The sequence below is a fragment of the Dasypus novemcinctus genome, chromosome 3 (genome assembly GCF_030445035.2).
Source record: "Dasypus novemcinctus isolate mDasNov1 chromosome 3, mDasNov1.1.hap2, whole genome shotgun sequence".
In the NCBI taxonomy this organism is placed as follows: Eukaryota; Metazoa; Chordata; class Mammalia; order Cingulata; family Dasypodidae; genus Dasypus; species Dasypus novemcinctus.
This window is the reverse complement of record NC_080675.1, coordinates 185241689-185264428: the sequence shown is the minus strand read 5'-3', so window position 1 is coordinate 185264428 and position 22740 is coordinate 185241689. Positions and strand designations below refer to the sequence as shown.

The following is a 22740-nucleotide window of genomic DNA, read 5'->3' as shown; positions in this document are numbered from 1 at the left end:
CAGCTCACCATGGTAGGTAATACTTAGGCAAGTGTGAGACCTGGAGTCTAGAATATGAGTGTAAGTTAACCCCTTTCTATGTTTTAGTTTTCTCTCACTGTGAGGGAAGGGGGGATATCAGGTGCTCAGAAAAATGTCATCAGAAGATATATAGAGATAAGGCAGGTATATAATAATTTCTTGTTTTTGAACTTGTTAACTGTTCAGGGAACAGTTAACTGTTGTGCTAGAAAAAGAGCTGTGTTAGCCTGTGGGCCTCATTATAAAGTGTGACAAAATGGAAGTCCTCAACAACCTTCCTCCCAGGAATTGTTTTTGTAAGTATAATAGCCCTGTTAGTACAAGGAGAGAAGCTTATTCAAAAGCATAATTTTTCATTCCCTGAGACTGTAAAACAGTGCTTTTAATATCTCAGTCCTTTGTTGTTCTGAGTTGATCCAGGATAAAATTTAGATGTTCTCTAGAGCAGAGTGCAGCATACTTTTTCTGTAAGGAGCCAGGTAGTAAACAAGTGTTTTAGGCTTTGTAAGCCATTAGTGTCTTTTACAAGTATTTAGCTGTGTAGTTGTATTGCAAAGCAGCTATAGGCAGTAGACAAACAGATGGGTGTGGCTATGTTCCAATAAAACTTTATGTACAAAAATTGGCACCTGGCCAGCTTTGGCATATGAGCCGTGTATTAAAAGTTTTTAGACACCACTGATCTAGAACAGTAACACTTCAGTTTTATTGTAAAGAGGACTCAACGGGATCATCCATACCCGTCAGATATTCTGATTCAGTTAGGCTAGGATAAGGCCTCTCAGATGCATTTAAACAGATAGATTGAAATGGAAGGCCATGGCCTCTGGCATCACATTTTTAAAACACCGACAGAGGAATAAGAGGGTCTTTTCTCCCAGAGTTGAGCAGGTGTGCCCTTGGCGATGGTTGTAAGTGACGGAGATAATTTGAGACTATATTTTTGTGCAGTAACCCATATTAATACTGTGTTGTCAAATGAGGACAAATACATATGAACTATATGAAATAATGAAAGATGACAGTTAATTGGTCTTTTAAAAGAATAAAAATCCTATAGATTAGAAATCAACATGTTCTGCTATTTACTATCAAGACTAATATACGGTATACTTACAAATTATCTCATCCTTTCATTTGCATTCTCAGGAAACTTTCTTCATCCTAGAATACTAGAAACCGTTGAAACCCTGTTTATTTTTCAAGACTAACTAGATATTTGGTGTTCCACATAGTGGCATCATCCATAATGACTAGAAAGTAGAACAACCCAAGTGTCCATCCACTGATGAGTAATGGGTAAACAAAATGTCATATAACCTTAAATTGGAATATTATTCATCCCTAAAAGGAATGAGATATTGATAAATGACCCTTGAAAACATTATGCTAACTGAAAGAATCCAGTCACAGAAGACCATGTATTATATGATTCCATTTATATGAAATGTCCATAATAGGCAAATCCATAGGAACAGAAAGTAGACAAGCGGTTCCCTGAGAGTGGGGGTGAGGAGGTTGAGGGGTAACTGACGAGTATGGGGTTGGTGACTATTTGAATTTGATGAATCCCAAAAAGAGATTATGTTCTTGACCTAATCCATTCCTGTGGATGTGGGGTCCTTTTGATTAGACTGTGTCAGTGAGGTGTGAGTCTCTGAGGTCTCTGCTTCTTAATGGAGCTTTATATATAAATGGAGACACAGAGAAAGACCCACACAGAGAAAAGAAGCTGCCATTTTTACCTTGCCATGTGAGAGAGGACTTGAGGACTGCTAGCAGCCAAAGCTTAAGCTTGAAGCCCCCAGGAGGCTTAACCTACAGAACAGTTCAAGACAGAAGAGACAAGCCAGTGCCCGAAAACCCACAGCTGAACTCGGGAAGAAAGCTAAGCATCCAAGACTTAGAGGGGAAGCCAAAAAGAGACAAGCCCTACGCCTGGTTGCCAACAGCTGAGCTCCAGGAGACAGTAGATTCCGGAGGGGACAGCAGGGACCTTTGTCATCTTTGGGTGCCATCTTTGCCATGTGGCAGGACATGAGGATCACCAGTAGCTGATGTTGGTGAGAAAGCATCTCTGATGGTACCTTGATTTGGATATTTTCATGGTCTCGGAGCTATAATCTTTTACCCTAAATAAAATTTCCATTTTAAAAGCCAGCCCATTTCTGTTGCTTTGAATCGGCAGCCCTATAGCAAACTAAGACAGGGTTTCTTTTTGGAGTGATGAAATTGTTTTAAAATTAAATGGTGTAGCAATTTGATATGGTTCATGAATTCCAGAAATAGATATTGGATTATGTTTGTAAACTGGTCTGTATGAAGTTTCGCATTTACTTAATTAAGTTAACGACCAGGGCTTTGATTGGGCCACATCGGTAGGACATTGCATCCCTGCCCCCTGGGTAGGCAGGGACTCAGAGAAGCTGCACTGCAGAGAGGGGTTATAGTTTTGAGCTGAGTCCCCCTGGAAGTAAGCACACAGAGTAGCCTGGTCCTGAGGAAAGAGAAACAAGCTGTTTAGTCTACAACTCACCTTGAAGAGGTAGCAGAGGAGCTGAGCCTAGAGAGAACCAAGCCCCGGGAAGGGAGTAATCTAGGAAGGCTGAACCCTCACAGACGTCAGCAGCCGTCTTGCTCCAACACGTGGAAATAGACTTTGGTGAGGGAGTAACTTATGCTTTATGCCCTAGTAACTGTAAGCTTCTACCTCAAATAAATAACCCTTTATAAATGCCAACATATTTCTGATATTTTACATCAGCACCCCTTTGGCTAATACAAATGGTGAGGGTTCCACAACTCTGTGAATAAAATATTAAATATATCATAGAATTGTATACTTTATTTACTTTTAACTTAAATTTTTCCCATGTATTTCCATATTCTTAACACCTTGTAATAGAACATTCTTATATTTTTACCCTTTTTTACAATATAATTTATTTTTAAAAGATACTTAGATTACGTAAAATGTTAATGAAAAATACAAGGGATTCCCATATGCCCCACTTACCCACACCTCCCACTCTTCCCCACATTAAACTTCTTTCATTAGTTTGGTTCATTCATTGCAATTGATGAACATTTTGAAACATTGCCACTAATCATGGATTATAGTTTACATTGTAGTTATATATACTGTCTCCCACACAATTCTGTAGGTTTTGGCCGTGTATATAATGACCCATATCTGTCATTGTAGTGTCACTCAGGACAATTCCAAGTCCTGAAATTGCCCCCATATTATACTTCGTGTCCCTCTTCCTGACTTCAGTACCTCCTGTGGCCACTGTCTCCACATCGATGATAAAATTTCTTCCATTGCTAGAATCACAGTAAGTCTATAGTAGAATACCAGTAAGTCCACTCTAGTACATATTTTATTCCCCAGTCCTGAGGGTTCTGGGATGGTGATGCACACTCCACCTATAATTGAGTGGGGGATTCAGTCCCATACGACTGATGGATGGGACTCTCTTGCTTGCAGTTGTAGACTCTGGGTTCCTTGGTGTGGTCTATGTCCATCCTGCTCCTTGTTAGTTGTCCTAGGTGAGTCCAATGAACTGGAGACTAGATGGTACAACTTTTCTGAGGCTCAGGGCCCAGCTGGCACTTGGACAGCCCAGACATTAAAGTCTCTTGGACATACACCTGCCAACTCCAGCACCAACTATAGGTTCAAATAAAGGGGACAGAAGAGGCATGTGTGTAGAGAAGTCATATTTGAATCCAACTCTGTCACACTAGGGAGCACAAACTCCAAAGTAGGGCCCACTGGCAAGACACCAACCACTGGAGCTATCTGCAATGACTGTAGGACCTGGGTGTCTCCAGAGCCTCAGGAACCCCACTATTTGGGGGTAATACCTACTTTGGCTGTCTATGAGATCATGCTGAGACATGCATAAGTGCTACCTCTGGGAAGACCTCCCTGCTCATTTTGAAGTCTCTAAGCCATATAAACTAATTTGTCTTTACCTTTTCTCTCTTTTATGCAAGGTCCTTTTCTAGTTGCGTTGCTTGTTAGTGTTTGGTAGTAATCCTTTCGTGCCAGGGAGGCTTATACCTGGGAGTCATGACCCACTTTGGGGGAAGGTAATGCATTTATATGCTGAGTTTGGCTCAAAGGGAGGCCACATTTGAGCAACAGGGAGGCTCTCAGGAGATAACTCTTAGGCACCCTACAACACTAGGGTGTGTTGCAACGTCAAGAACAAAGGCTCCTAAGGATAGTCATAAATATCAAGGTCCCATCAAAGGACAGTAGTCATTGCCCCCTGTACTTGGGTGATTGTTGCTGTTCCATTAGAGAATGTGGCAGAGCTCCCCAAGGTGGAAATTCAATATTCTTTCAGTTGTGTAAATCTCTACCCACTGTGGCAATGCCCCTTGACACTTGAACATATTTGTATACCTTATACCCACTGTGGCAATGCCCCTTGACACTTGAACATATTTGTATACCTTATATGTATGCCCAGGTAACTTCCTCCCATGTATCCCCCATCACTGACACACCACATCAGTGACCCTCCCTTGCCATAGTTGTAACCCTTCTGTGATCCAAAACTTCTTCAAAAATAAAACCCAGAATATCACCAAATGTAATTATTAGGAAAATGGAATAATGATAGGTTTAGATGTAAATAAAATACGCAATGTAGAAAAACTAAAAGTTAAAAAAGGGGATATTAAAAAATAACGAACTATTTAAAAAATTTTTTTTTACATTTGCCTTTCATCACTAATATCTGTCATCCTGTATGTACAGTGGGATTTTCTTCCATTTCTTCCCCAGTGTCTTTTTTAAAATTTTGTCTTCAAAGAAGTTTTTGGTCACAGTAAAGTCACATACAGAATGTAGGGGACTCCCATACACCCAACATCCTCTCCCCTTTCCCCCTCCTAAATCAATAGCCTATTTACATGTGAATGGTACATTTGCCACAACTGGTGTACAGATATTATACATAGCTGCCAAACATGGTCAGTGGTTCACATTATGGTTTACACTTTAGATCATACACTTCTGTAAAATTTTTGATGAAATTTAACATGTTCTGTATCCATCATTGCAAGATCATGCAGAACACCTCCAATTGCCCCCTAACCACTCCCTCTTCCATCTCTTCTCTTCCTCCTGTCCTCCCCCTTGGGGCCCATGGCAACCACCAGACTTCACTCCTGGAATGACAGTATCTTCAGATACTTGCAACAATGCTGAGGGCTTGTCACACTAGACTGTTAGGAACTATTAGGAACTGCCCATGCTCTCAAGAGACACACTCCCCTCTGAGAACATACCAGGCTTCCCCAGGATGGGAGTCGTCCTCGTTCCTGCTCATTATGTGGGTCTCCACCCACTGATAGAACACACTGTGACAAAATAATCACTTATACATTCTCTAGAAGACTGCCCAAGGGGTGCCCTGTCAAATTGTACACTTGAAAGGATGACTTTTCTGATCTGTGAATTATATATCAAGCTGCTACTTAACAAAAAGAAAAAAGGTATTTTACATATCTATTGAGTATCTCTAAATTGGTATTACAGATCGAAGGAAGGCTTTTTTTTTATATAAATTTTAATTTTTTTAAAGGGTAGGCAAGGGACTAGAGAGTTTATTAAGAACCAAGAAAAGAGTTAATTAAGGGAAGCGGACTTGGCCAAATGGATAGGGCGTCTGCCTACCACATGGGAGGTCAGCGGTTCAAACCCTGGGCCTCCTTGACCCGTGTGGAGCTGGCCCATGGGCAGTGCTGATGCGCGCAAGGAATGCCCTGCCACACAGGGGTGTCTCCCGCATAGGGGAGCCCCATGCACAAGGAGTATACCCCATAAGGAGAGCCGCCCAGTGTGAAAGAAAGTGCAGCCTGCCCAAGAATGACGCCGCACACACGAAGAGTTGACACAACAAGATGACGCAACAAAAAGAAACACGGATTCCTGGTGCCTCTGATGAGGATAGAAGTGGTCACAGAAGAACACACAGCGAATGGACACAGAGAGCAGACAACTGGGGGGTTGGTAAGGGGAGAGAAAAATATATATATATAAATAAATCTTAAAAAAAAAAAAAATTAAGTACACAGTCCAAGACATGGGTTGCGGGCATGCTTACAGGGTCAAGAGACACTAAGGAAGGCATTTAAGTTGAGGTAAATTGTAGGCTTGGTTTAATTAGTAGGAGGCTGTTATTTATGTTTATAGAGTTCATTATCAAACCCTTTATGTTATTTAGTCATCTGTGAAGTAGGTGTTGTTAACCTCTTGGAGGAAACTGAGTCTCGGAAAGGTCTAGTGACATGCTTCAGAAGATGTAGGACTTTATCCCAGGTCTTTTTACTCAATATGAAATATTTGCATTTATTTGTCAAGTTTAATTTTAAATTAAAAGAAAAATGGATATAATTTCTGAAATTCAGAACTAATAAAATTATAGGATATAATAAACTCTCTGAAGGCCAATATACCTGGAGTATAATTAATAAAATAAAAAGTAGTAAATTTGATAAGGGAGAAGCCAAAGATATTTTCTTTCTTTTTTTAATTTTCGAGCAGAGGTGATGAGAATAATTTTGCTGAGAAAAATGACAGTTTTGGAGAGGGGCAATATGAGGTGTCCTGTAAGAATGTGGAAATATAAAAGCAGAACAGGTTGAGAAATGAGAGCTTATAGTTTGTCAATGAGCATCATAAGAGTGAGAATTCACAGTTTTAAAAATAAATGAAGGCACACAATTTAGAGTAACCAGGAGACTGTACAGACATAGAAGTTAAAAAGAGCTAGTCTAAGAGTGTCATAAAAGATTTAAGCAATGTTTTGAGAAGTGGGGGTAGGAGGTGAGGATATGAAGATACGTAGAAAGAACTGCAGAACTTGGATTGGTGACTTCCAGTGTCATTTGGCCTTACCACTAACAGATCTTCTCAACAGATCTTTTAAATCTTTTGGGACCTCTAGAGTCTTAGTGGGTCAGAGTGGGTAGCAAACGAATCTCTTTCAGATGAGGGAACTCAGGTCCAGGGAGGTATTATATAAGGTAGGGTAGTAGAGAGACAATATGGGACCCAGGCCCTTCTGATTTAACACTTCAGGTTTCTTTAATTTGCAAAAAGAGAGTTGGATGAGCTTATTTCGTAGAAACCATTTGATTTTAAAGTGCTGTGATCCCATTGGCCACTGTGAAAACAAATGGCAAGAACAAGTTCCAAAGAAAGTTGATGGGAGGAATGAAAAGGGAAGGAATAGAACTTAACTGGTGAATAAAGTTACAGTTAAGTTAGCTGATTTGTAAGAGTTTGGAATGGAGAATTGGGAGAAAATTAGGCAACAAGGGAAATCATACTTTCAGTAGAGAATTGGGCATATTTGGAACAAAAAATGAATCTTTGGAGAATGTAAACAAATAACTGAATTAACTTTCAGGTCCCCCCCCCCTTTTTTTTTTAAAGTAATCAATACTTTTTAAAGTTACAGGGATCGGCAAACCTTTTCTATGAAGGACCAAATAGCAGACATTTTTGGCTTTGCCTGCTGTAAGTTGCTTTTGCAACTACTCAGTGCATAAGCGGCCCAAGGATATGTAAAGGAACGGGCATGGTGCATGTCCAGTAAAAGTGTATTTATAAAGCAGGTATGGGACTAGATTGGGCCTGTGGACTCTTGTTTGTCAATCCTTGCTTGAATGCATCCATTTATATCAAGACCATTTTCAGAAGGGGAAAACAAAAGAAGTTTTTAAATTAGTGAACTTGTTTGTTTATAGAGAAATCATGCTGAAAATAGAGTTCCCATATACACTCCCTATTAGCACCTCACATGAAGTTTTTGACCTGTACCTTTCCTTCCTCTTAGCTTGATCTTCTTTTGTGCTTTCTTGTTTACCTTTACCTTCAGTTTTAGCCCTTCTTCTCCGTACATTAAACATTTTTTCATCACATGTTGGCAACTTTCCATGTATTTTACCTTTGTCTTACGTCTTTTGCCTTGTAAGATTTTAATGTTTACTATTATTTTTCACCTTCTGAAGTCAAAGACATCCCCAGTTTCTTTCCATTATAATTAAGAGAAATACCTAGAGAGAGAGTCCGGTCCCCTTGTTTATCACCACTAAAATAAATTCAATTCCCCCACCATACAAAAACATAAGCACCTAAGTTATTGCTGTTTGTGACTGCTTATGGTCTTGGAAGGATGAAATATGATGAAAGTAAAATTATTTGATGCTTCTCTGATCCCCAAAAGGTATAACCATATGTATATGTACGTACAAATAAATTAGGTCATATTATATTGCTTTTAAACCACTTTCCCCACTATGGATTAAAAAAATAATAATTGTCTTGGACATGCCTACAAAATGTTTAATGGTAACAATATGTGGGAAAAAATGGAATGTTTTCCTTTCCTTTTGAAGATCCTTCAAGAAGGCACCAAATTAATCTTTCGGTAAGTCCAGTACAGAGCATACACATTTCCTCAGAAAACAATATTATCATCACTAACAGTTCTGTTTACTGAAAATAGTTTGAGCATTGTTTTACATATGCTATTCTCCCACATTTTTGTCAGTATGTATATTTAATGCTTATCACCACCTATGTCAATGTATCTTGTCATTTTGGTTGTCAGAAAGTCATTTCTATTAGATTGCTTTGGAAGGGATTTTGAAGACAGTATTCTCTGTTTTTTCATGTTGACTAATTTACCTTTGCCCTTTATACTTGAAATTCAATTTTGCCAGATAAAAAATCCTTGGCTTGCTGTTTCCCTTGTATCTTAGCTGTGTTATCTTCTGGCATAAAACACAATTGTGTCAAAGGTAATACTGATCTTAATTTTCTTTCCTTTATGCCCAAAGAATCTTATTTCTTAAAATCAATAATGTTTTAAAATATAACTTGGGGTGAAAGATGGACTGTGGTTAACAGAACAAGTATGAGAACATTCTCTCATGAAGCTATAACAAATGTATAATGTACTAGTCAGCCACAGGGGTGCTGATGCAAAGTACCAGGAATCTGTTGGCTTTTATAAAGAGTATTTATTTGGGGTAGAAGCTTGCAGTTTCAAGGCCCTTACCATTCCAGCTCAAGGCTGCTTTCCCACCAAAGTCAGCTGCCTTGTGCCGAAGCCAGATGGCTGCCGGTCTCTGCCTGGTTTCCCCGTCCTTCTTGCTCTTAAGGCTCCATGGGTCCATGTTCTTCCTCTCTCAGCTGTAGCTGGCACAGGGCTCTTCTCTCAGGGCTTCCTTTATCAGTCTGGCGTAGGGCTCCTTTCCTTTCAGGCTCTTTAGCTGCTCTCTTCTCTTCAGCTGCAAACTATCAGGCGAATGGCTCTTCTCTCTCCCTGGGGTCCAGGATCAAAACTGACAAAGTTCTCTCTCTCTCCTTCTGTGTGTCTTCTTGAGTGTGTGCCTGAGTCACGCCCTACTGTGGTCTAATAAAATCCCTAATCTTTTATTAAGTAAACTTAAAACCTTTGAATTTAATACCATCAAAGGGTATCACACCCAGAGGAACAGACCAGTTTACAAACACAATTTTTCTCTTTTGGGGGTCTCATAAATAATCTCAAACTGCCACAGATATTAAGACAGGGTGTTAATAATTGGGTGGGTTGGGGAAAAATACAAGAGCTTGATTACAGTTAGTAATATTTTTTGTTGGGTTTTTTTCTTTCTATCTGTATGAAAATCTTTTTTTTTTTTTAACCACAAGTAATTTCTTCAAACTTTCAGATGCAAAGGTTGAGTGATGTCTTCACTCAGTGATACACAAAGGGTTGAATGGTTGATGGAATCACACATACAGAAAACACTTTGGATGCAAGCTTATTGCTGCAGGGTCGAGTCCTCAGATAACAGTTCATACTTGCTGTTTCACACAGGAGGGAAGTAAAAGGCCATAGCTGAGCTCATTCCAGTTTTACAATTTCAGCCTTTGGTAAATACACATCAGAACAAGACAAGGAAGAGTAGATAGTGTGAGGTCTATTTACAAAATGTTTCCTTGAACAAAAGGGCTATCCTGGAATTTATTTTACAGATTAAATTCTTAAAAACTAAACAAACTATTATTTTATTTTATTTTTTTATTTTTTATTCATTTTTTAAAAAATATTACATTCAAAAATTATGAAGTCCCATTCAACCCCACCGCCCCCACCCCCAACTCCCCCGACAGCAACACTCTCTCCCATCATCATGACACATCCATTGCATCTGGTAAGTACATCTCTGGGCATCGCTGCACCTCATGGTTAATGGTCCACATCATAGCCCACACTCTCCCACGTTCCATCCAATGGGCACTGGGGGGATCTACAATGTCCCGTAGTTGTCCGTGAAGCACCACCCAGGGCAACTCCAAGTCCCGAAAACGCCTCCCCATCTCATCTCTTTCTCCCATTCCCTGCACCCAGCAGCCACCATGGCCACCCTTCCCACACCAATGCCACATTTTCTCTGTAAACCTTGGATTGGTTGTGTCCATTGCACATCTATGTCAAGAGGGGCCTTAGATTCCACATGGATACTGGATGCACTCCTCCTGCTTTCAGTTATAGGCACTCTAGGCTTCATGGTGTGGTGGTTGACCTTCTTCAATTCCATGTTAGCTGAGTGGGGTAAGTCCAATAAATCAGAGTATAGGAGCTGAAGTCTGTTGAGGCTCAGGGCATGGCTATCATATTGTCAGTCCAGAGATTCAAATCCCCTAGATATATCTTAAACCCCAGCACCAACTACAATTCCAGTAAAGTAGCATGAAAGTCTTGTGAAAAGAGATCCCATCTGAGTCCCGTTCCATCACGCAGAAACACCAGCTCCAAAGAAGGGACAACTGACATGGCAGTGAACCCCATCTGCCATGACCATAGAACCCGTGGGTCTCTTTAGCCCTCAAAAGAACCAGTACCTGGGGTTGTATCTACTTTATCTGTCTCTGAGACTCTGCTCAGGTGTGCATAAGGGTAATCCTTCTGACAACCTCCAGACTCTTTTTTAGAGACTCATAGCCATATAAACTCATTTCTCCTTTCCATTTCCCCCTTACATTAGGTCAAACAGCATTTTAAAGTCATGTTGTTATATGTAGACAGGGATATTGTGCTGATCCGCATTGAACCTTTAATTCAAGGTCATTTTCTAGTTGCATCTTCAGCTGGTATTTGGTAGTGATCCCTCGGTGCCAGGGAGGCTCATCCCCGGGTGTCATGTCCCATGCTGGGGGGAATGCACTGCATCTACATGCTGAGTTTGGCTTCAACAGTGGCCACATTTGAGTAACATGAAGGCTGTCAGGAGGAAACTCCCAGGCACAATGCTGCTCTTGGCCTTGTTCTTATTGCAGGCATATAGGCTCACAAGCATAGTCATTAGTATCAGGAGCCCACTGTTGGGCCCTCCTTCCTTCCTGGTTCTTACTGTTGCACCTGGGGGACTGCCACTGCTCTCCTAGGGACCACAACAGAGCCCCCCCCGACCAGGAACCCAGTACCCCCCCCAGCTGTTGTTTTTAATTGTTTCCACTATGAGTATATCCAAACATTACCATGCACCCTGGACATATGCCCTGTATAACTCTCTGTCAACCGTATATAGCCTGTCAATAACATCCCATACCAGTATTCCTCCGCCGCCATTGTTGAACCACTCTGTGATCCAAAACTTCCTGTAAAGTGAATCCCAATATAATGTCAGGTTCCCTTACTAGTAAAATGGAATATAGTGATGAGTTTAAAGGTTAGATCTAGAGTACATATTGATTTGGAAAAATTTCTACATCCTATCTTTTTCTTTCTTTTTTCCTAATTATTGAGCTTCTCTTCACAAGAGCCTTAGATCATATATAATTCATATATACAATATACAATATATACATATATATATGTATATATCCATATATACAATATTCAGTACTCCCACACATCCACCATAAAACCTTTTCCCTTCCACAGCGATAATCTTTTAACTTATTCAAATCATATTTACTGAAACTGATGTACAGACTCCAAAACAATAGCTTTCAAACAAGGTGACATCTGTGCTTACAATGTGGTCCTTACTTTAGGATATACAGTTTTCTAAATTTTTTAGTTATCCTATGTTTTACATTATGGTTTACATTATTAGTCTGTCGTCCCCTATATGTTTTTGGTGTAATATTACATGTTTTATATTCATCCTCGTGTACTCTCACGAAACTCCTCTCTTGCCCCCACATTTACCTTGGTTCCATCCATTCAACATCCATTTTCCCCTCCCTTTGGGGTCCATAGCGACAGCCAATCTCCATTTCCCGAGGAGCCACGTCCAGAGATACTTGAAACAGTGTTCAGGGCCTGACTTGCTCAACTGCCCTAATGCCCTGGGAGCCGCCCTTTCTCTCAAGAGATACAGTTCTCTCTATTTGATGGCATTAGTCCTCCCCAGAATGTGGGTCCACCCCAACTCTCACTTCTTGGGTCTCTACCCAATGGTACAACCCACCCTGGCAAAATGAGCATTCAGACATTCCCCAGGAGTCCGGCCCGCATCAGACCATCCCCTCTGAGCATCCTAAACAGGTAACCCTCCAAATTTAAGGAAGCACTGAGGCAGCTCAGCCTGATGTGATTCCCTTAACTAATTGCCTGACATCCCACTCAATCCTCTCCTCAGAGAAAGGGATCTACATGTCAACAATTAGAAGAATCACTCTGAAACCTTCTAGCAAGTCTTCGATAAGACAGTTGCAAATCATATTTTGGGTTTTCCTCTATATTTTTTTACATGCAACTAGTTTCTATGCCTGTGACAAAATCTTGTCCCCGTTCCCCTAAACTTACCTTGCAGGACAGGCCTGGCATGATCTGCCTGTCTCAGGCTCGCTTTCTAGGGCTCCCACTCATCCCTTCAGCCTTTGTCAGTGGCTGAAGTCAGGGCTGCCGACATGGCAGCTTTCTTTCGTCAATCACACTGCACCCTCTGAGGACCCTAAGAGTCTTGCAGATGGTATGGACTGAACCTCATGAGCCCTTGTGCTCATGCTGGATGGACCAGCAGTGCTATTGTGTCATTCTTTGCTGCCCAGTGGCACAGATTGAGGGGGAGAGGACTGGCTCATAGCCTCTACATACAGAGCATCACCTTGTTTACTAGGGGTAGAAAACAGGGACTTCCCTCTCTCCCAGCTACCTTTGGGGGGTAGGAGTGGCGGTCCGGGCTGGGGCATGCCAGTCACAACACTGGGGTCTCCAGCCACCTGACTTCCTTGACCACAAGATCAATGTTAATAATTGGGTGAAAGTACAGGACCCAGTAACATAAATAGTTGGAAACAAACTGAGGAATGAAGGACCAGAACATGGCCGCAAAGAGCCCCTGCATTGAGACTTTCCAGAAATGGCTTCACATCCTCTGAGGCAAGCTTTCATTTCACTTCTTGACCAGATCCTCCAAAAGGAGAATAATTCCAGAACTGAGAAGTAACATGGCATTGACGATGAGAAAACATGACGTCCAGTAATGGATCTCCAGCCAATTCATGCAAATTCAGCAATTAGCTGGGATGGAAGAAAGGAATAGTTAGCATGTTTTGACTGATGCTCTTCCATAGTTTGTAACAAATGTTTCATAATAATGCCAGGTGTTGGTGGTGGGGAGATGTATGGGACCCCTGTATGATGATATGCATGTTTATTTTGTAAGTTCACAACTTACACTATACACTTACTGTTTATGGATGTTCATGTAGGAATGATAAACTTCAATTTAAAAAAAAATTAGGGCGGCGAACTTGGCCCAGTGGTTAGGGCGTCCGTCTACCACATGGGAGGTCCGCGGTTCAAACCCCGGGCCTCCTTGACCCGTGTGGAGCTGGCCCATGCGCAGTGCCGATGTGCGCAAGGAGTGCCCTGCCACGCAGGGGTGTCCCCCGCATAGGGGAGCCCCACGCGCAAGGAGTGCCTCCTGTAAGGAGAGCCGCCCAGCGCGAAAGAAAGTGCAGCCTGCCCAGGAATGGTGCCGTACACATGGAGAGCTGACACAGCAAGATGCTGCAGCGAAAAGAAACACGGATTCCGTGCCACTCACAACAATAGAAGCAGACAAAGAAGACATTGCAGCAAATCGACACAGAGAACAGACAACCGGGGTGGGGGTGGGGGAAAGGGGAGAGAAATAAGTAAATCTTTAAAAATATAAATAAAAAAAAGTTAAAAAATATTTCTTGGTGTTGGTCTGATAGGTCCACAGTGATGTTATCATGCTCTTTCAGTAGGAAGTCTCAGATTTGTTCTTTCTCTTGCTTTGGTTTTCCCCTACTACCCACAGTTTTCTCTCAAATCCTTTTTTTTTTTTAAGGAGGTGATGGGGATTGAACCCAGAATCTCATACATGGGAAGCAGGCACTCATCCACTGAGCTCCCTACTCCCTTCTCACCTTTTCTTGTTTTTTATATTATTTCTTTATGGTTTTTAAAATTTTCCCTCTCTTCACTTTTTTTTTTTTAAAGATTTATTTATTTATTTATTTAATTCCCCCCTCCCCCCCGGTTGTCTGTTCTCTGTGTCTGTTTGCTGCGTCTTGTTTCTTTGTCCGCTTCTGTTGTCGTCAGTGGCACAGGAAGTGTGGGCGGCGCCATTCCTGGGCAGGCTGCACTTCTTTTGTGCTGGGCGGCTTTCCTCACGGGGCGTACTCCTTACGCGTGGGGCTCCCCTACGCGGGGGACACCCCTGCGTGGCAGGGCACTCCTTGCGCGCATCAGCAATGCGCATGGGCCAGCTCCACACGGGTCAGGGAGGCCCGGGGTTTGAACCGTGGATCTCCCATGTGGTAGACGGACGCCCTAACCACTGAGCCAAGTCCGTTTCCCTCTCTTTACTTTTTATTTCCATTAAGGCATTGTTTTTTTGTTCTAAAATGACTTAAATTTTTAAATTTGTTGTTGAATTCTGTCAACTTATTTCTGAGTTTTCTTTATTCATATGTTCTTTAATGTCTTGTATCATTTTCTTAATGCTTTTAGTTTGCTTTGTACTAATAGTTTTGATCTTTTAATTGCTTGCTGGCATGCCTTCATTTACTTGTTCTCCTTTTTCTTTTAGTAACTATAGAGGATTTGATCTTGATACTTTTTTTTTAAGGATTTATTTTTTATTTATTTCTCTCACCACCACCCCCTTGTCTGCTCTCTGTGACCATTCGCTGCATGTTCTTCTGTGAACTCTTCTATTCTTGTCAGTGGCACCAGGAATCTGTGTTTCTTTTTGTTGCGTCATCTTGTTGTGTCAGCTCTCCGCGTGTGTGGTGCCATTCCTGGGCAGGCTGCACTTTGTTTCACACTGAGCGGCTCTGCTTACGGGGCGCACTCCTTATGTGTGGCACTCCCCTATGCGGGGGACACCCCTGTGTGGCAGGGCACTCCTTGTGCGCATCAGCACTGCACATGGGTCAGCTCCACACGGGTCAAGGAGACCCAGGGTTTGAACCGCGGACCTCCCATGTGGTAGGTGGACGCCCTATCCATTGGGCCAAGTCTGCTTCCCTTCATACTTTCTTTTAGTTTTTTTGAACTTTTAGATATGGCCTAGTATAATCTTTTGTGTGCGTGTGTTAAAAACACGTAACGGCTTGCTTTCTGAGATTTCCTAGCTCTGTGCCCTTTTGCCGCTGTTATCTGGGACTTTTTCTCTGTTCTCCCTGTCCTGCCCTAGTCAAGTTTCATTGCACTCCTGGCAATTCCTTTGCGGTGTGGGGCACTGTGTAGAAGGTGGGCAGTCAGGCTCTGTCACTAGGCCCTTTGGCACTCACGCGCTAGTGCAGTAGAAAAATGCAGCTTGAGAACAGCAGCTGAAATTGGGAGGGATTTTGCCAGTTAGGTTTTTATTGTATTTTGCAAATTATATGCAGTCTGCAAGGAATAACCTAATGCCTATTTTTCATTATCTTGGAGCTGTATATTCAGGGTACATTCCTTAAAATCAATGTTAGCTTTGTCAAAGAAGAGTGCATTTATAGTTTAGTTAGGTATTGCAAATTCCTCTCCTAAAGAATTGTACCAGGTTATACATACCCATCAGCAACGTTTGAGAGTGCCTATTTCCTTCCCTACAGCCTCCCCAACAAAATGTCAGTCTTCAGATTTTATAAATCTCAATGTGGTTTTAATTTGCATTTCTCTGATTACATCTCCTGTACCTGCTTTTGGAAATTATCTATTTGGTGTCTTCTTTCGCATTGTTTTATTTTTGTTGTTCTTTTCCCCCCTCTTTTTTTGGATAGACTTTATTAAAACATTTCCCTGATTTTTTTAACAATTCTTAATGTCAACAATTTTCAAATTATGTTTTGTAGAAACCCTTTTAAATTCAGTTTTACTTCAAATGACTTTGAAGCAGTAAAAGAATTTAATTTTATCACATCTCAGCCCTTGAGTACACATCTTTTTTGATATTCCATGTATCAAAATAGGAAGCATGCATAAAGTATTTCTGCTTTATACTGAAATACTTGTGTGGCTGTTGGAATTGCAAGCTCAAGCACCCATGTATTTTTGTTTTTATATGTGTACACCGTTTTTACTTGAAGGAATGATTGATAAAAGTTTAGTTATGAGATGTGGCTATTTGACAGACATTTTTCTCCAAAATGAACAAATGCTTGTTAACTTCAAAGAAATCAGCTTTCATAGTATTTTTCACCACCAATGAAAATTGAACTGTAAAGCAAAAATTTTAATTTGGAAAACATTTATCTGCCACCCTGAGCTTGATAATATATCAATACTTAAAGACTTCTGCTAGTCAGAGATATTTTTAACATGATTTTTTAAAAAAAATTATACAGTGAAATTTGTCATCGTCTGTGAATCAGTATTTTCCAAATGACCAAAGCATGATATTATAAAATCATGCATAGGTAAAACGTCCAAAAAGCAAAATAGGTAAGTGGATATTCATGTAGCAGAATAAGAAAATGTTCATTAATAAGGTTTCAGGTTGCATATTGCAACTACCTTTTAAGAAACTACCAAAAAAAGAAACTACCACTTACCAGGTTTTAGTATAAAATCAAGCATGAATATTTATAATTATCTGGCAAGTTTCCTAAAATAACTCCTCCCCTTATCTGTATGAAACTGGATTCTCTTCATGTAATTTAATAAAAATAACCTATTAAAACAGATTGAATGTACTTTCTTGAACTTTTTTTTTTCTCTGCTGTGGATATTGAATTTTATGAAAGACTTTTCCAGGTATATAGAGATAACCAAAGAATTAGATTTTCTTAAGATTTATTAATATGGTATCATACCAGTGGATTTTCTTTTATGCAAACTTTGCATTCCTGGAATAAAGTCCCTTTTGTAATGGAGAATTTAGGTGATGTTGGCCTTTGTTATTTAGTGCTTCTTCATAGATATACATAAACGGTATTCTGGGCTGTAATATTTGGGGGGAAGGCTTCTTTGTCGTGGGCAGTCATCAGGTTTAGATAGTAACATTGTAGTTGCTTTATTATAAAAAGAACAGTGATGATTTCCTTCATTTTCAGTGCTCTGAAACAGTTCCTGGATAGTTGAGCCTATCAAAATGTTGATGTTCTGGGAGAACTGCCCTATGAAACATCTGAGCCTAGTGCTTTTCTGTGTGCTAATTCCCTCACAACTTTTTCTAGTTTTCTCTGGAAATTGGTGCTGTGTAAATTTTTTATTTCCTGTGAAATCTCTTTTGATCATCTGTATTTCCCTAAGAAATTCCCTGTGGATTTTCAAACTTACTTGAATTTCTTCTGAAAATAGTCTCTCTTGGTGTCTTTATTTTTTTTCCTGTGCAGTAGTTATTTCTCTAATCAATTTTTGTTTGCTTATTTTTGAATTTTTAAGTTTGCTTCTAGGTCCTTTGAAATTTCAATATTCTGTCTTGTAGTTACGCTAAGAGTATGATTTCGTGTAGTGTATTTGTTCTTGTATTATTTTTGGAAGACATATGGGAAGACAGATTCATGCAGATGCATTGTCTTTGGCTTACGTGGTAGCTTTCCTCTGTTTATTTTTTCCTTTTTTTGGTAATAGCTTTATTTCAGTAGAATTCCCTTTTTAAATTTTATAGTGCATTTGCTTTTAGTATAGTCACAGTTATGCAGCCATCACAACAAACTATTTTAGAATGCTTTCAATACCCTATAAAGAAACCTTACCCTTTAGCCATCACCCTCCAATCCCTCATCCCTTCAGCCACTCCCACCCCCAGTCTTTTTTTTTTTTTCTCTCTCTCTAGATTTGCCTGTTTTGGACATTTTCTATAAATGCTGGTTCTTGTGACCACCTTTTCAGTTAGATATTATCTTCAATATCTATCATCCATGTTGTAGCATAGATCAGAACTTAATTAATTTTCATTGCTGAATACTGATCTACTACTGTATGGATATACCACATTTTGTTTTTCACTCATGAATTGTGGAACATTTGGATTCCTACTTTTTGGCCATTATGAATGATGCTGCTATGAACTTTTGTGTCCAGGTTTTTGTGTTGTCCTGTTTTCATTTCTCTTGGGGATGGATATACCTAGGAGTAGAGTTGCTGGTGTTTATTTGTTTTTAAGAGGAGAATTTTCTTTCCATCTTTTGTAGCTTTAATGGGTTTGGCTTGGGAGGATGTGTCCCATCCCTGGTCTAGATGTGGTCGCCTCTCTTGTAGGCTGACAATTGTTACCTTTATTCTCTGGTGGTGTGGTATGTAGACTAGAGTGTAGAACCACTTTATATCACATTATACTCCTGGGTTACTGATAAGAAAATGTTTGTTGTTTCTTTAGTCTTCTCTGAATACTTCATTTCCTTTCTAGGGCATGATGTACATTTCCTTGAGATTGAGTAATATTTTAATAACGTGAAAATATTTTGAATGTTTTCTGTACTGGGCTGTCCTTAGCCATTGTGGTAAAGAGTTTTCAGCTTATTTAGAAGTATGTAGTTTACTTTAATTTCGTTTAATTAAAAATACAAGTAACTATAACATGTTAAAATATGAGTACTCTAAGCTTTCTGTTGCATGCGGTATGCTGATGTTTTAGTATATTACAGTATACCACTACTGCAGAGATTTTCAGCATATTTACAGGGCGTTGAGGGAACTAATATTTGATTTTCAAAGCTATGGACATCACATAAAATGGCAAATGGTGTATTACTAGTCGTTCTCTAGAATTACGTGCCAGTGTTGGTGATGAGCACACTGGAGCACTACCAGTTCTCTCAGGGATCCTTCTTATGATCAAAAATGAATTCAGGATTTCAGTGTTCAGAATTTTAAAATGTATTTTAGTTCTTAAGGAATATTAATGTAACTGACAATTTTTAACTTGCATTCCAGTCCAGGAATAGATAATTCTCATATGTAATACTTGTACATAAGTGAATCATAGATATAATGAGATTGTAATGTTTATATTTTAAATGCTCTAGATTGTAGAATATGAAACAATGAATAATTATTGTTGTGCTTACTCTCAATATTTTGCTGTCCACTCTAATTATTACTTTAGGCTCCTGGGTTTGGATTTGGAATTGCAATATCTGGTGGAAGAGATAATCCTCATTTTCAGAGCGGGGAAACCTCAATAGTAATTTCAGATGTGCTGAAAGGAGGACCAGCGGAAGGACAGCTCCAGTAAGCACGCTTCTTCTCTTGGTGCCTGTGTTACCAGCACGTTCTGGTCTTTCAGTCATGGCGTAGCTTGCTAGTGATTCAGCCTTATTCACACAACTGCCTGTGCCATTTCTTGCATTAACATGCATTTATTTAAGAAGGCAGCTTCATCTCAGTCATAAATGGAAAGCTAGTATCACCATAACTTGAAAGTAACTAAAAATAAAAATAGTGAAAGTAAAGGAGTCACTCAGTTCTAGTTAGAATTTTGCCTTAGGAGCCTCTTGCCGGGAGTCTCTTTTTGATAAGGAGATGAGCAAGATAAGAGAGACAAAGGATAAACTGGGGGGAAAAAACTAAGCAGAAGAATTGGAATGTAATTGAAAGGAGTAACTTTTTTATTTTTGAAACAGGAATAACTTTCCAGCTGTATGATTCAGTATCATTTAATGTCCTGGAATTGTATCACCAAAAATCGTTTTATGTATTATGATACCTGTTCAGTCCTTTGAGAAAACATGGTGTTAGTGGCTAAAAAGTTAATGACCTATGATTACTTACTTACTAAATGCTCTTGTGAAAAAATCTGAGAGTAAGTAGTTTGACATTAATTTATTGTTGATTTGAAAACAAATTGATTAATAGCTTATAATTAAAATATTTTTTTAGAAATACACATTTTGACAGTGTTGGCCCCATCTTTCATCTGTGTTTTTTTCTCAACGCATTATTTTGGTGGTTTTTTTATTCCCTAGGGAAAATGACCGAGTTGCAATGGTTAATGGAGTTTCAATGGATAATGTTGAACATGCTTTCGCTGTTCAGCAGTTAAGAAAAAGCGGGAAAAATGCAAAAATTGTAAGTACTTTTTTAACTCTGTAATCTGAACAGAACTAACTTTATAGTGATGCATTTCTGGTGTTTGAATTCATCTTTTCCCTTTAAGAAAATGAAGACTGTAACAATACTTCCAAAGTTAGTTATATGCTTCTAAGAATGTTCCTTCTAGTGCCAATGTTGTGTTTTGTCACTGTGTGCACATTTTCTTAAAGTTGGGATATCAGGATTATTTTCAGTTGGAAAAGAAATCTTGGAGGCAGAATGATTACTCTTTATGGCTTAATATTTCCTTCTCTTGTAAATACTTTACTAGACTGGATCATGAGAGGTAGTCAATTTGAAATATGTAGCTGTATTAGTCAGCCAAAGGGATGCTGATGCAAAATAACAGAAATTGGTTTTTATAAAGAGCATTTATTTGGGTTTGGAGCTTACAGATACCAGGCCATAAAGCATAAGTTACTTCCCTCACCAAAGTCTATTTTCACATGTTGAAGTAAGATGACTGCCGATGTCTACGAGGGTTCAGGCTTCCTGGGTTCCTCCCTTCAGGGTCTTGCTTCTTTCTGGCTTCAGGGTTCCTCTCTTCCCAGGGCTTGCTTCTTCCTCAGCTCAGGGTTCTTCTCTCCCTGGGGTTTGCTTCTCTTTCCCCTGAGCTTACTTCCCAGGGCTCCAACTTAAGGCTTCAGCACCAAACTCCAACATCAAAAAGCCCTCAACTCTGTCCTTTGCCATGCCTATTATCTGTGAATCTCCACCCATCAAGGGGTAGGGGCTCAATGCCCTAATGACTGGCCCAATCAAAGCCCTAATCATAACTCAGTTGTGCCCAGGTACAGACCAGATTACAAACACAATCCAGTATCTCTTTTTGGAATTCAGAACCATATCAAACTGCTACACTCCATCCTCTGAATTCCAAAAGGACATTTACAGTATTTGAAAAAACCTTAACTCAGTAACAATGCAAGTACCAAATCATATGACAATCAATTTAAAGAAATACAGTTTGTCTTGGGGTAAAGTCCTGTCTGCTATAGACCTCTGACACTTACAAAACAATTTTATCTGTTTCCAATACACAACTGGACAGACAAAGGATAAACATTGTCATTACAATAAGGAGAAATTAGGAGGGAAACATGAGTCAGGGGTCCTCTACAGTTAAGTAAACCTACAGGGCATCCTCCATTCGATTTCACTCTGAGAGTCATTCTTAAGATGATGGTTTCTTCTCCTTGGTGCCTTATGGGAACCCACCCTTTCCACATGCTTGCCCAATGGACATTTTCTTGGTTTCACCCTCATCAAGCATCTTGGTGTCAACCAAGCTCCAGACCTCACCCTCCAAGAGTGTTGGGGTGATTGCAAGACTTTAACCAATCTTTGGGTTAGAGTCTTAGCCCCCCTAGCACAGTGATGTGAAGACAACATTCCCCCTAACTTTGGCATACAGGCTCAGCCCTCTCAGAGCAATGAGTTGACCACCTGGCCTTCCCTAATCCATGGGGACAGGTCCCCTCCTCTCAGACCTGTAGGGTGCTGACCTTAACCTCCATACTCTTGGGGAATGTGCTCCACCCTCTCTGTACCCTGGGGCAGCAAAACTCTCCTGAACATTGGATGGGAACATCCACCCTCTTCATCTGCTGGAGCAAACTCACCCTCTCTGTATACATGGGTGGGATTCTTCTCTTAATTCCAGATCTCAGCTTCCATGGTTTTCATCTTAAAGCTGTTTCTCCTTCAATCTTTCCTTTCCATGTCCCTTGTAGTCCAAGCTGACAGTGGTTTTGTTCATACAGCTCTCTCAAAAGCCTTGTTGGTTTATCATGCCAGAAGCAGGGATCCGGGCCATCAGACAGTAAGAATTTCCACAAGTCTTTCCAAGAGAACTACATCTTCAGTCCTGATTTACAAGTTTCAAGTTTAATTAAGTCCTCCAGAGCTTGATTTCCAGAGACTTGGAATTTCCAGAATTAGTTTCTGCTTTCTTTGTGCCTGACAGTTCAGTCATCACTATATCTCTCTTATCTAGCATTTTGCTATAAGCTGCAAGGGGAAGCCAAGCTGCATTCTCCAGGTTTACTTTGGAAATTTCTTCAGCTAAATGCCCAGGCTCGCCATTTTCAAATTCTGCTTTCCATAAAACACCAGGAGTTAATCTTGCCAAAGTTCTCTGCAACTTTAAAACACTAATCGCCTTCCTCCAGTTTCAATAATAGTTTCATCA

General features: G+C 40.1%; 1 protein-coding gene across 12 annotated transcripts in view; it reads left to right on the top strand.

The window, feature by feature from the left end:
* TJP1 (tight junction protein 1) overlaps window positions 1-22740 on the top strand; it is a 277704-nt gene that overhangs the window by 196681 nt on the left and 58283 nt on the right. For all 12 annotated transcript variants that reach the window (XM_058294849.2, XM_058294847.2, XM_058294843.2 and 9 more), the window contains 2 exons: window positions 19564-19688; window positions 20423-20525. In XM_058294849.2, the coding sequence (XP_058150832.1) occupies window positions 19564-19688; window positions 20423-20525 (228 nt within the window). The remainder of the gene's footprint in view (window positions 1-19563; window positions 19689-20422; window positions 20526-22740) is intronic.